At 43.6% G+C, this 14056-nt stretch overlaps 1 protein-coding gene across 1 annotated transcript in view; it reads left to right on the forward strand.

Moving 5' to 3' along the window:
- Positions 1–205: 205 nt before the first annotated feature.
- otog (otogelin) overlaps positions 206–14056 on the forward strand; it is a 50835-nt gene continuing 36984 nt past the window's right edge. Inside the window, exons 1-15 of the mRNA XM_037096809.1 lie at positions 206–854; positions 1132–1189; positions 1967–2021; positions 3977–5159; positions 5759–5860; positions 6557–6714; positions 8125–8246; positions 8394–8602; positions 9189–9319; positions 9466–9572; positions 10476–10585; positions 11179–11304; positions 11587–11695; positions 12063–12109; positions 12964–13109. Coding sequence (XP_036952704.1) covers positions 779–854; positions 1132–1189; positions 1967–2021; positions 3977–5159; positions 5759–5860; positions 6557–6714; positions 8125–8246; positions 8394–8602; positions 9189–9319; positions 9466–9572; positions 10476–10585; positions 11179–11304; positions 11587–11695; positions 12063–12109; positions 12964–13109 — 2739 coding nt within the window. The 5' untranslated portion in view covers positions 206–778. The remainder of the gene's footprint in view (positions 855–1131; positions 1190–1966; positions 2022–3976; positions 5160–5758; positions 5861–6556; positions 6715–8124; positions 8247–8393; positions 8603–9188; positions 9320–9465; positions 9573–10475; positions 10586–11178; positions 11305–11586; positions 11696–12062; positions 12110–12963; positions 13110–14056) is intronic.

Consider the following 14056-nt stretch of genomic DNA (forward strand, 5'->3'; position numbering starts at 1 on the left):
ACGTGACCTGAACGACTGAGAACCTTCCTCAACATCGCTCTCATCTCTCTACATTGTTCATTATATCATCAATGCAAATGTTTGATTGATAAGCAACAAATAAAGCTGACTTTAAAGAGGTAGTTAGTAGGTCAGACATTTATGTAGAAAGCACCAGAAAGAGGGACAAAAAATCAAAGTTTCTCTTAATCTGTCAGACCTCGGTTTTATTGCCAATGTGATGAAAATTGAATCTTAGGATTCATCCTGTGAGTTTCATTGTGCATGATGGTCTCTGTTCCCCCCACATGCTGCTGTGATGCTCCACTGGCTGCGGACCACAGAGGGGCGCTGTTCTCATGGCTTCTGCTCAGTTACACTTGTCGCTTCATGTTGGTAACGTTTGATTTAGACTTTTTTGTAAACAGCAAACTGAGACTGGTCCAAGAACACATCACTGTGGTTACTTACATTTGGTTTTAAATAATGTTGAAACCGCTGAATCAAGCCTAGCCTGGATATAGAGGTGCTTTACTTCTTATCTTCAGTCCGCTGCTCTGATCATCAGTATGGCAGCAGCGGTGCTTGTGTCATCGGCCCGTCCCGGCCACGCCCACCCGCGCGCCCACCTGTGCATATTTTATGCTAATGAGCAGGTGCCTCGGTTCTTGAGGCGCGCGGCGGGCCGCTCGGGGATGAGCCGGATGGAGCAGCGCAGGGAGCAGCGGGAGTCCAGCCGGAGGCTTTTCAACAGGTGATGCTGTCCAAACCCGACTGACTGCGGATCCGCGAAACACGAATGGATCCCTATTTAAGACGGAGCTGGAGAAGGCTTTTTCACTTATTATCTTTGTATTTTGTCCTAATTTATCAAGGTGAGTCACAAGCTTTGTGTCCGATCTGCTGTTTGGAGGATTAAATGGAAAACACAAAGTAAGGATTTGTAAATGTTCCGTTTTAAAGTTGAGAGTAAATCAGATGTCAGCGGGTTCATTTCTCACATGAGCAGCTGACTGTCTTTTCAAGTTTGTCACTTAATCTGGCTTTTGTCTTTTCACTTTATTTGTTCTCCTTTTATGGGAGTTACATGGACTTGATACATTTTAATTTTTATGAGACTATCTTATATTTTGTTTGTTTGTCTGGTTTCAGCGCATCTGTCCTGGGGTGTTGAGAGAGTGAACCTTTCTAACAGGGAGGAATTTAATAAGTGAGTTATTATTATTATTTTTTTTTATATTTAATAATCTTAGAATCATTGTATGTTGCAGTAATTTAATTTTGATATTTTAGTTCAATGTCAAGTGTATACAAGCTACATTTTATTTATATTTCAAATGACTGAATTTATATTTCATTAGATTTAAAGAATATATATTTTTTGTGTTTTTTGTGTCCCATTTCATATTTCAATTAGCAATAATAAAAATTGTAGAAATAGGCTATAATACAAATATTATTTAGTAACATTGGCTGAAATATGAAAAAAATGACGATTAATCAATTAGTCGATCAACAAGATATGTTATTTTTTCAGTACTGACTATCAGTGACGACTTGAATGTTGCTTTTCAAGTGTTGATATTTTCTGTTTTTTGTCCTCTATATGGAAGTTGAGTGACAGAAGATATTATTTATTTTTTGGACTGTTTGGTTGAAGAAAATATGTCATATCATGCTTTGGAAAATTGCAAGCTTTTCAATGTTTTCTGTTTGGTTTATAGACCAACTGATCAGTCAGCTGATTGGGAAAACAATCTGCAGATCAAACTGATATTAAAATGACTGTTTGGTGCAGCCCTGGTTGTTTTAGGTTGCCCTTGGTCAGTATTATTTCATGTAGCTGGCGGTAGTCATCTGGTTGATTGATAGTTTTTTTTTTTGTTATTTGTTGGTTTGGTGGGTTCGTGGTTGGTGGTGGGTTCGTGGTGTCAGGGGGAATGCTGCAGCGGGAACAAACCTCTCCTTGTTCTCTCTGTCCCAGCAGCGGGAGCAGCAGGATAAAGCAGCAGAAATGGGACACCGCTTCCCAGGGAGGGCAGGTAGGCAGCCGCATTGATCATTGATGCTGATGGAGCTGCTTCAGGCGGCAAACACACAGTCAGAGATCACCCCAAAAATCTGCGCCGCTCACACCAAGACACAGAGGAAAGGAAACAACAACCATCACCTAAGGGGATTTTATTCCAATGATTAATACCCAGTGCTCCTGTATAAACCTCAGATATATTCACCAACTGCTTATAGATGTAGCTTCACAACAGTATATGCATAACAGCAGATGTATAACCACATATTTATACAATTTTGATATACACAAGATTGTAAATATACACCTTCTCTAGATGGATAACACATCGTATTGTGTACTTTCAGATGCATGTTGTTGACTGTTAAGAAAGTGGCAGTCATGATTCTTCAAAGGTTTTCCAGATACTACATGACAATCCAAATTCAGTTTAGAAATGTTTTCTCACGTAGTATTTTCACGATTTATTGTAGTATTACAGTTTTTTTTTTGTGCAAGCATACGTGCTTACATGTATGTCTGCACAAAAGAAAACCACGAAGAAAGGACACGTTTCCCGCGAGACCTGACCGAAACTCAACTTGATGACACGCAAAGATACGAGCTGATGGGCACTTAAAGGCATGCAAAAGTCGTAAAATTGTTCCGAGTGACATTTGCTTCCCCCGGATGCCGACATGTGAGGGAGTCCCAGCAGGAATATACAGTAGCTGGTCTGTTGTCTCACCCTTCTTCTATCGGACCCTCAATCTACCTGAATGCTGTCGCTCCTTTTGTCTGGCTTCCCTTTGGCTCAGGGAGGCGTGAGAATCCGGTCCAAGGTATAGGTTAGGTTAGTAAACCAACAAAGCAATTAGTAGCACAGGTCACGGAGCAGATCTATCTCATGTCAGATCTCTGAGCTTTAACGCCGCTCTTAGTTCAATCAATGCATCGTGACATCTGCTGTGTTCAAGGTCTGACCTGCTCAGTCTCGATATCTCCTGATACCGATCACTGATTAATAATGCATAGCCACACATACCCTCATACCCGCCCACCCGTCACTCTTACCATCTGCTTTGTTCCTGCTCTTTGAGATGAAAGACCTGGTTTGAGAGCTCAGGTAACCAGGTGGAAGAAAATGTCCGACTGATGGTTTCTGTGAATGCCAATATTTTAAAACTAAAGCGGCTGTTACTCTGTATTTTCTGCTTAATATCTGTCCATCAAAATAAGGACAAGCTATTGTGCGAAAAAAGGCTCTAGACATGCAACTCAACCCAAGTTTTTCCCTTGTGGGACGGCTTCATTTTAGCATCACAAACTGACAAGAAGCGATTCACATTTTAATTCAGAAAACCTCTGCGTAAACATCCCCTCACTTCATATCTCATACGACAAAGATCCTCCAAAATGGGAAAAACACACGGGGTGGGGGGGACATGGTGGGAGGGAGGGAGGTGGGGTTGTCGACCTGGATGGGAAAGCTGAGTTGGAAGTCACAGAGGAGTTGTTAATGAAGGCTGGATGACAGCTCTTTTCTATCCAGCCTCTTCTTTTCCCAGCGCTGCCCTCAGTTCCATCCTCAAAAGTCAGGACTCTGGTTTGGCAACAGCCAGCGTAATTCTGGGAGGAATTTTTGCCCCAAACAGAACACATAATTGTAAAAAGCTTTGGGTGTCTTACATTTTAATCAAAGCTTTATTAATCTGTCACCCGAGAGCTGAGCTTGTTTTTCCAGATTTGGTTGATATTATGGAATTAATTAAAAGAATCAGACGGCGTTACAGGGACTTAATTTTGTGTTGCTGAAATTGCCTCCTCCCTGTCTTTGTGCCAAGGGCCAATATGAAAATGATCAGATTTAATATATTCGGTTGGAAGAGCCTCTGAAACATTGCAAGACCGGATGGGATTATGGCTTTATGACTGAATGGTTGCAACTGTTGCATGAAATACTTGTTGATTCAGTTTCTCTCCTTGAAGGACCTCCAGACAGGAGCTGCTGCATTAGAAGCCAACATGTCTTCCTCCAGTCATTCGCCGGTCAGCAGGACTGCTGCGTCCAAGCTGACGTCCAACCCAGTGTCCTCCAGCACAAAGAGGACACCGACCTCCTCATGGACCATCAGCTCTGACCAATCATCCGCAACCACATCAACATCTAGTCAAACACCAGCAAGATCAGAAACATCCAGCCAATCACCAATCAGCACAGAACAAGACAGCCAATCACCAGGCAGTACAGCAGCAGCCAGTCAATCAGCAACCAAGACAGCGCAATCCAACCAATCACAAACCAGCCCAGGATCAGCTAGCCAATCACCAGGGAGCACGACACAAACCAGCCAATCACCAGGAAGCACAAACCACACCAGCCAATCACCAGGACGCACAACACAAACCAGTCAATCACCAACCACTACAGCACAAACTAGCCAATCAACTGGGAGTTCAACACAAAGTAGCCAATCTTCAACCATCACAACACCAGATAGCCCAACATCAACTAACCCAGAAACATCCAGTCAATCACCATCCATCACAGCATCAGCCAGCCAATCACCAGGCAGTACAACACATGCCAGTCAATCACCAGACCACACAACACAAAGCAGTCAATCATCAGGACGCACAAACACACAAACTAGCCAATCTCGAACCACCACGAAACAAGTCAGCCAACCATCAACTAACCCAGTACAAGCTAGCCAATCACAAGCCAGTAAAGTGCAATCTGTTCAGTCACCCACAAATATAAGACTTCCTAGCCAATCGCCAACCACCACAGCCAGCCAATCAACAAGCAGAACAACACCACCCAGCCAATCACCAACAAGCACACCAAAATCCAGCCAGTCACCATCCAATGTACAACCAATGTACAGCCACTCACCACCCACATTAATAACAGCTAATCAATTCAAAAACAGCTCAAAAACTTCACTCCACGTATCACTGAGTTTAACATCACATTACCAATCAGATTCACCACCATCTGACCAATCCCTGACCAGTGCAGTACTATTAAACCAATCATCACCTGGTTCACCATCACCGGGCAACTCAGTTAGTGGAGTCTTTTCCCCAGATGAGCATCCAGTTAATATTTCACAGCTCACCAGGCAGGCGAAGGAAGCCTTGAAGTCATCACTTCGTAGGACTCCAGGTAGGTTTATATGGATGGAATCTAAATATGGTTCATATGGGTGTTAAATGTGTGCAGATGACATTTAGTTTGATTCATTAACACCCCCCCACCCCCCCACCATCCCCCAACACCAAGACCCCTATATAGTACATATACTTGTGTGGGACATGGCTGACTGGACAGACGAAGCCGTAAGTCCACTGAGCAGATGGTGTTACTGCAGGATGAGCAGCCATTGTTTGGTGACTGGTGGTGCGTTCAGTGACTTGAATGTTTTTTTGGGGCCCTGCAACTGCATATGAGTGCTGACAGATGTTGTCTTGTTGTTTGTGTGCATGGATGTATGGAGAACATTTTGCGGCGGCTGAGATATATTACATGGCCAGTCAAGAAATGTTTCAGAAATGTTTCTGTGAAATACTGAATGATTAGAAACTGGAAGCACAAACAGTACATTTAGTTTAATTCATAGTAATGATAAAGTAGACTTTTATCAGGTACGATTCAGGTGAATCTAAATGACTTAGTGATGAAACTTTGTGTGACAAAACCAAAAAAGGGAGAATGATTATTTCTAGTCCAATTAATTGTTTGTTGGTTTGTTTGTTGTCTCTCAGCGGATCCATGTGTGTTTCCCTGCCTGAATGGTGGACAGTGTGTTCAGTCCGAGTCATGTGACTGCAGCTTGTATCAGGCCACTGGACACAGATGTCAGACAGGTAAACCACACACCTGACATTCTTTTTTCTAGAACCCATTTGAGTCCATTTAAATGTCTTAAATGAGGGGCTATTTGCACAACATGAAAATAATGTTTTTCACCAAGTTGGTGGTAATGAAATGAATAAGACGAAGTCATTTCAACGTCCTAAATTTTGTCATACAGCGTTTATAGTGTTATGGGCAAAATTGCTTAGTTAGCGCAGCATCGCTTGCACTTATTTCAAAGAAAATTTCAGCTCTTATTTTTTTAAAGTTATTGAAGATATAAGTTGTTGCTACATTATGTTGTTAATAAATGTTTTGAATTTGACAATGTAGCGTGGTACATTGCGAGCAAAGGTCAGACATTATATTACATAAAAGTCTAGTCTAAAAATGGCATAGCAACCCGTGCTTTAAAAAAATGAATGTAAAAATCGAGAATCAAATCAAACTGTGACTTTAGAATCGAAAATGCAATCAAATCGATATTAGTGCAGTAATCTGCTTCATCATTTCCTGTTTCATGCTGAGAAAACTGGCAGAATTAGCCTGCAACCTCTATTATATTCTCCTCCCATGATCCCATGCTACTTACGTCTCTTGACGTAGGTTTTGACAGACAACTGGCTGCAGGAATTGTATACTGTGCATTTAAGTGATGAGAAATTCTTTCAAAATCGATTCTTTTCCACCCCAATTTTTCTGCCTAGTTCCAAATCCTGGCTTCGAGAGGGAGATGACATGCAGGACGTGGGGCCAGTACAACTTTGAGACCTTTGATGGCCTCTACTACTATTTCCCCGGTCGGTGCACATACACTCTGCTGAGGGACTGTGAAGAAACCACCCAGGCCAGCATCGTCGTCCAGGTCAGTCCAGACTCGACAAAATAAATCCTCCCGACTAGAAGCTGCCCAGAATGCTTCGGTCCGACGCCTGCCTCCCAGTCGAGGAACGCTTGGACTCTGCGGCGTCCTGCTCTAAAACACACTCTCCTTTCTGACTTCTGCGAGGTTTAGTCTCCGCCTGAGGAAAAGATTTGCTCTGAAGATTAGTGAAAGCTATCTGGTTATTAGAGTCAATTACCATTAAATACTGCAATTACCCACTATGCCTTGAAAGCATCTGCAACAGACCGCGACTTTGTTCCCCTGAAAAGGCAGCAGATACTGTATCCGTGTATGGGAAAACCAACCCAAACAGCGAACATGGAAAGATCCAAATGCATGATGATTATTGATAGTACGTTAAAATACTTATATTAATAAAAAGGAGAAAATCATAAATAAACAAACAAAAATAACCCCCCAAAATACAATGCTGAACGTGTTAGAAGGCATAAAATAGAATCAAACTGATGTGTGTGTGTGTGTGTGCGTGTGCGTGTTACTTTTAACTTATCTTTTTACTTTGAGTTTTTTCTTGTTTTCTACATTTCTTCAGTAGCTGGTGTAGTGTCTGTGGTTTGCAGAAAATGCATTAGAGATACTGCATGATTGAACTGAAGTCGGCCCTTTGCTGACATAACTTTCTTTAACTAAAGAAAATCAATCAGAGAAGGTAAAACAAAGAAATATCAGAATCAGGCCAAAGCAATGGATGCTTTTCATCTCTTTGGCCGACATCAGCTCGCTGTCAGTGTGAAACAGATGCTGTCACGTAGAACCGCAAAAAAGAAAAAAAAGATGCAGAAATAAAAATTCAGAGGTTCAATAACATTTCTAGAATGTTGCTCAATGCTTCAACAAATCATCAGGATGTCAGGACACAAATTAAAGTTTGAGGATCAAGAGAACTGGCTTTCCAACAGAACCTTGAGTCAGTTATGCCACCAGAAGTTGTCGTAGTGGTATCATTTGCTCTATATCTACTGTGTTCAGAAGGGTTAGAAGAAGATAAGTGTTTTACATGAACCAGCAAAGACTGATTTGCCAGAGTGCCAGAGCTGACGATGGGAGTGACTGTACCAAAGGAATAGGCTACGACGCCACAAGCACGTCAGCAGTGTTTGAGTCATTAGTCTCGCTACCAGAAGGGGGAGACACATCTTCTTCACTGCAGGTTTAAGTTTAAGGTGTTGTGGGAACCACTGACAAACCTGCTATGTTAGGATTTGTAGTTGATGGAGGGGAAAACATGAAAAAACTCTGGTTTGATCCTTTAAAAGGTTTAATGTGTGGCATGAAACTTTAGAACTACAGTTTCAATAATAACTGTTAACTGCTTCCTGAACAAAAATGAACATGCTGTGTTTCCACGTTGCATCTCGCTGCTTGCAGGTCCACAACGACCCGGGCTGCAGCTCCGCCCCCTACACCTGCCAGCGATCCGTCAGCCTCTTCCTCCCGTGGGAGGGCGAGGTTCGGCTGCACGCCACCAACGTGACTTTCAAAGGCCAAAGGTCAGCGATACAACAAAACACACAACAGAGCATCCTCATACTTACTATATATGTATTTCCCACTTTCTCCATTTAAGGAATTCTTTATCTCAGGACTGACAATTCGTTTCAGTTTTCCGTGGTGTGTTCACTGTCTCTGCCTTTTAGTTTGCAGCTGCCTCATCACATCCATGACCTGCAGCTGGAGCACATCTCGCAGTATGTTCTGGTGACGCAGCAGCACGGCTTCACGCTGGCCTGGGAGGGACGCAGCGGCTCCGTTTATATCAAACTCAGCCCCGAGTTTGTGGGCAGAACCTGCGGCCTGTGTGGGAACTTCAACGCAGACGTCCAGGACGACCTGAAGACGAGTTATGGTAAAGAATGTTTTGTCTGTGTCATAATCAAACATTTTGCAGTGTCCTGTAGTGTAGATGTCCAGTTGTCTAGGCTACACAGATACTTACACAGCAGTTTAAGTTATCACTTCTAAAATCTGACTGCGGGGGCGTGAGAGCAGCTCGGCTTCCTGTCACCTGCATCTACCTGCATCTTGGTGGATCAGGTTATAATCAGTCCACACAAGAAACCTGGTGTACACACATCCAGACAGATTGCAATCTGATCAATCCAAGAGTGAGGAGAAGAGTGTATTCAGATACACATTTTACTTAATTTACAAAAAAACCCCAAAAAACTATAACACAATACATAAAGTTGTGGAGTAAGTAAGATGACTGAATATGTATTGTAATATTCGGATCAAGCCAGGACGCAGAACGGTCCAGCCTTTGAGAAAGTGGACTTTGTGTGGACTTTGGATTCCCCTTTGGGTGAGAGGAAAACCATGCCCGAGTCCAGTTGCCTTAGGGTCAACCCTCCTTGGATGACCTCGACACTGTGATCCTCAAGTGATTTCAGCAAATCTGACCTTTTACAAAGCAGATTCTTTCTCCCTCCCAGGTGTGCTGACTCATGACATCGAAATGTTCGGGAATAGCTGGGTGGAGGCGGAGCCACACGAGGCCCGATGTCCCATGGTGCCTTCTGACTTTCCCTCACCCTGTGCTGCAGTGGAAGCTCACGTCCTGCTGGTAAGGGGGTTTGATACACCCGCTGCAGAGAATCCCCCTTTGACATAAACAGGAAATACAACACAAAAAACTGACTGGAAACAAACCTGTTATTTATGATGTCAGTTTTGCATGACTTGAAAACTGTGTCTGTTTTGTGGCTGCAGAAAGTGGAGGAGGTGTGTGCGATGCTGCTGGATCCCCCATTTCAGAGCTGCCACGACTTTGTCAGCCCGCTGTCCTACATGGCCAGCTGCTCCAACGACCTCTGCATGTAAGAACACACGGTTCAGAACTGCCTGTCGATATAACCCACATTCACTTCGACCTGATTCCGGCCTTGGATGAAAGCTCAAGGTCTCAAATTCATGTGTATGTGGACAGATAGCTACAGTTTCTTAGATCTTGTGATAATTTGGCGCATCGGTAAAAGAAAGGCTTCATCCCCAGGGGAGCATGTGTGTGCAAAGCAACTGTCATTGTGCCTTTTTTGAGAAATTGCTTGGGTGATTTTTTTCTGAGAGTTTGTTGTACATCTCTTGCTTTGGTGCTGCCCGGCAGCAGTATTTAAAAATAGACCAGAGACAGTGCACACCACTTTCCAAAAGTAGGGACACTTTAGTAACCAGTTTAACATCGATACCATCCTGCACCATCCTGTGCTCTGAATTCTGCCTCTGTCCTCCTGTGCACCCCTGCCTCTGCAGCGGTCTGTGGGTCCGAGGTAGTGCTGAAATCTGCTGGCCTTTTTTCCTGAAATTCAGCTCTCTCGTTTGTGTCTCTTGGTGGCTCAGATCCACGATCCTGAACGCGCCCCCTCCTTCTCGGAGTAACATTAGCCCTGGCTAATCTGTTTGTGTTAACTCAGAGTGATTTGGAACAAAGACGACGGCTGAAGACTTTACTGTGTTCAGAAACAAATTTGCCTGATCAGATGATTCACTTGAATGATGAATGCGCCGATATAAACGTACTGTGACACTCTTTTTCACCTGTACCTTTACATTTTGACACTATTTTGAAGATTTATTCATTAACAGACGGTCCTCCAGCTGGTGGGTAGTTATTTGTTTTAGCTGAGCAGTCTGATCAGTTCATCGTACTGTACCTGCCTCTATGACCACACCTCTACTGGCTTCGCTCGAATAGTCTTTCTCTGTTTGTTACTCTGTTGAAGGTCGGGTCCCAGCGGTGATGTGGTATGCCAGGTGTTCAGCGAGTATGCCCGGGCCTGCGCCCATGCTGACCACCCACTGCACGACTGGAGGCAGCACATTCCTCCTTGTGGTATGTTTTTCCAGGTGTTTGTAACTGTGTGCCATGGAGGACCGAGAGGCTGCACGTTCAAGTTTCTACTGAACCCCACAGCAGCTGAATTTGAAACGCTCTCCCTCTCTACCCTCTTGAGAAACATAAAAATAGAATTGCATTAACTATAAAAAAAGGAAAAAAAATAAACATTGGCTATACAGTATCCTTATCTCATCATATTTCATGTTAGGAATCTAATAAATAGATTTTTTTCCTTATATTAATGTATTCATGAGATAAACTGTGACATATGGCAGTCAGGGTTAGGAGAAAATTTAAGTTTATTTGTTTGGTTTGCACTGTGCATTTCTGTAGGCTGATGCTGAGCAGATCAGTGAGCTCACCTTAATTGTTTGGTTTGACTGTCTGGTGTGGCAGATTCTCAATGAAAAGACATACAGGTGTTGACACATAAAATCAAACTACTAACTGTGGCTAACGTCACCTGCCACAACGTTAACGTTAACTTACAGAGAGTCGCGTAGTGGAACAGAGGATAGCGCGAGGGCATGGGGCCCTCTCCGTGTTAAAATATTGACATCTATATTGTTTTTCATTTTTGTGACCAGTGAAGCAGTGTTCTTTAGGTCTGCAGTACAGGGAATGCATCAGCTGCTGCCCAGCGTCCTGCAACCTGGAGCGAACATGCATCGACAGCAAGCTGGCCTGCCTGGACGGATGTTACTGTCCCGATGGTGATTTTCTGTTCAGATTCTCTCATCTTTGGTACTGTTAATTACCCTGGAAATACTCCCTGCAATGGCATCCTTTAGTAGTTGTATGTATTAGTTGTTTATGTATATATTAACCACATATTAAACCACCTTTCCTTAATTCTTTATAACTTGTGCATCCTCCAAAAGGCTTAAATCAATATTCAATTCTTTATTAACATGATATAGTCATCTTGTCTGATTTTTTTCAACTCTGGAAGATATGACAGTCATCATCTTTGTGTTTCTGTTATCTCTCCTCAGGTCTAATCTACGAGGACGGAGGCTGTGTGACACCCTCTGACTGTCCCTGTGAGTACCACGGCATGTTTTATCCGTCTGGACAGACGCTGCAGGAGGAATGCAACAACTGGTGAGCAGCGTTTAACCTCTCTCCTACCTCCTATGCCATTATAACAAGAGTTGTAGATGAAGAAAGTGGATAGCGGCTTGAAGTTACCTGATCAAATACTGTCAATTTATCCCACAGAAATGTCCTTCTTTCACTCCCTTTGCGTCTATAACAAACCCTTGATGTACACATGTGAGACCATGTCACATTACATGTCTCAATGATATATGAAAAATCTGGATATTATCCTGCAGAATCCATGCACTCCTTTTTATCTTCTTGGATCTGACCACCTGGGCTCAGTGTGTCCGATTTCTGCCACTGATCCTGCTGATTAGCTCAGCTGTTAATGTTACCCACCTGTGGACATCTCTGCTTTCTGTTTCAGCACATGTGTGGGCGGAGTGTGGAACTGTACCGACTACAGCTGCCCAGGTTTGTGCCCTCCCTTGGCGGGTGTTTTTTTTACTCATACTCTCCTGCTGACCAATTCGAATAAGTGTGGTGATGGTAGGTGATTATCCTATTAGAGAGAAAGAACAAAACATTTAAATCGAATAATGAAATCTCGAATTTTTACATTTTTGTTATTATTAATCACACACATTGGCATGAAAATCTGCACAAACGCAGGACTTACGGACATGCATTGGTCGTAGAAATGACAGGGCTGCCGTACAGCTGGCGGTCTAAGCAGTGCCTCAGAGGTGAAGTGGCGCCTCTCCAACTACCAGTCCACACTCCACACTCCACACTGTGGTCTGTGCTGGACCTAAACAGGCAGACTTCCAGTTCCCGAACCAAGTCCACATGGACTGAGCTATTACTGCCCTTACAAGAAGTTTCCTGACCTGGAGTTGAACTCAGGAATGGTGGTGAGATTGACAAATCCTAAACACCAGGGACATTACTACTCACTCCACACTGAACAAGTCACCTCTCCCTCAAGCCTCCATTTTCTAGTCATGTAACACCCCCCCCCCCAAGCAAGAGAGGCACAAGGAGAATCAGGGTAGTGAAAGTGTAAGAAAAAAAAGAGAGATTCCTGGTAAGGAATGGGGGAAAAGAAGCATTCTAGTGAGCAAAGCGAGGAAAGAGACAGTGTCTAGGTAGGATACAAGAACAGAAAACTCCCTAGTTATCCAGAGGAATCTGACTTTTCAGACAACATGGAGAGACCTTGAAAGACATGCCACTGAAATACTCTTGAGCAAGTCTTCCGCCCTGTAGATACCACACTGTGGACTGAACGAAGGACGCAAGTGAAAATGATCTCACTCTCTCCGCAGGCGAGTGCTCGGTGACCGGTGACATGTATTTCCAATCCTTTGACGGACGGATCTTCACCTTCCCCGCAACGTGTCAGTACGTCCTCGCCAAAAGTCGAAGCTCAGGGAAGTTCACGGTCACCATCCAGAACGCCCCCTGTGGAGCGGTGAGTTAGGTTCAATCTGAATTTTATGTTTTTATTTGTAGTTTTTAAAAAAAATTCCTTCCTGTTGAATTGTGACTCATTCTCTTGAAACAAACGTGTCGACATCCCTCACACACCTCTCCCGCTTTATCCCCCACAGTCAAACTGTTCTGCTGTCTCGGCTTACAGGTTTACGCAATTTGTCTGTCATGTAGATCATATCATAATTTAAGTGCTCAATAATCCTCGCTGAGTCCAGGTCCATTTTTGTTCAAGCTGCGACTCAGAGCAGTGAAAGCCTTGAGGAAACGTCCCGATCAAATTGTGGCAGATAATGAAGATAAAAAGCAACAAAGGACTGAGAGCTTCTTCTCTCCAAGCCTTCAATTTCCCAGCAGCCTGTGAGCTGCTCAGCAGAGGGGGGGGTGGGGGGGCGACAGAGGGGAGGGGGCGAGATATAAGATGTCCCACTCATCGGAGCAGAGGCCTGAGACCTCTAACAGCCAACTGAACAGGATTACCTTATCTGGCCTGACTGACAGAGCTGTGGACGGCTTTGTAGTGAGGAGGGAGGTGAAGAGAGGCGCTGGAGGGGTGGGGGACTTGGACAGAGAGAAGGTTATGCGAAAACAGGAGGTGAATGATGGGAAGAGTAGGAGGAGGAGGGGGTTGCTAAAACCTTTCGGCTATGGGGCTCTGCCACTTATGAAAGAGACGATTCATAGAGGCAGATCGCTTACTGTCAGCAGCGTGCAGGCTTCTTTACTCTAAAAATATCAGAGTGGCAGAGAAACTAATTGGTGATGTGCTTAAGTACAGAAACTACATTTTTTTTTTTCACTTTTCTTCTTTGACTTGTTCTCTCTCTCTCTCTTCCCATTATTTTATTTCATTGTGTGCCCTGTTATGTATCTGAATTGCTCTTGTATGGCATAGTAATCACCTGCTTTATCTGGTCTCCATTATAG

Source organism: Acanthopagrus latus, chromosome 4, assembly GCF_904848185.1.
Source record: "Acanthopagrus latus isolate v.2019 chromosome 4, fAcaLat1.1, whole genome shotgun sequence".
Taxonomy (NCBI): Eukaryota; Metazoa; Chordata; class Actinopteri; order Spariformes; family Sparidae; genus Acanthopagrus; species Acanthopagrus latus.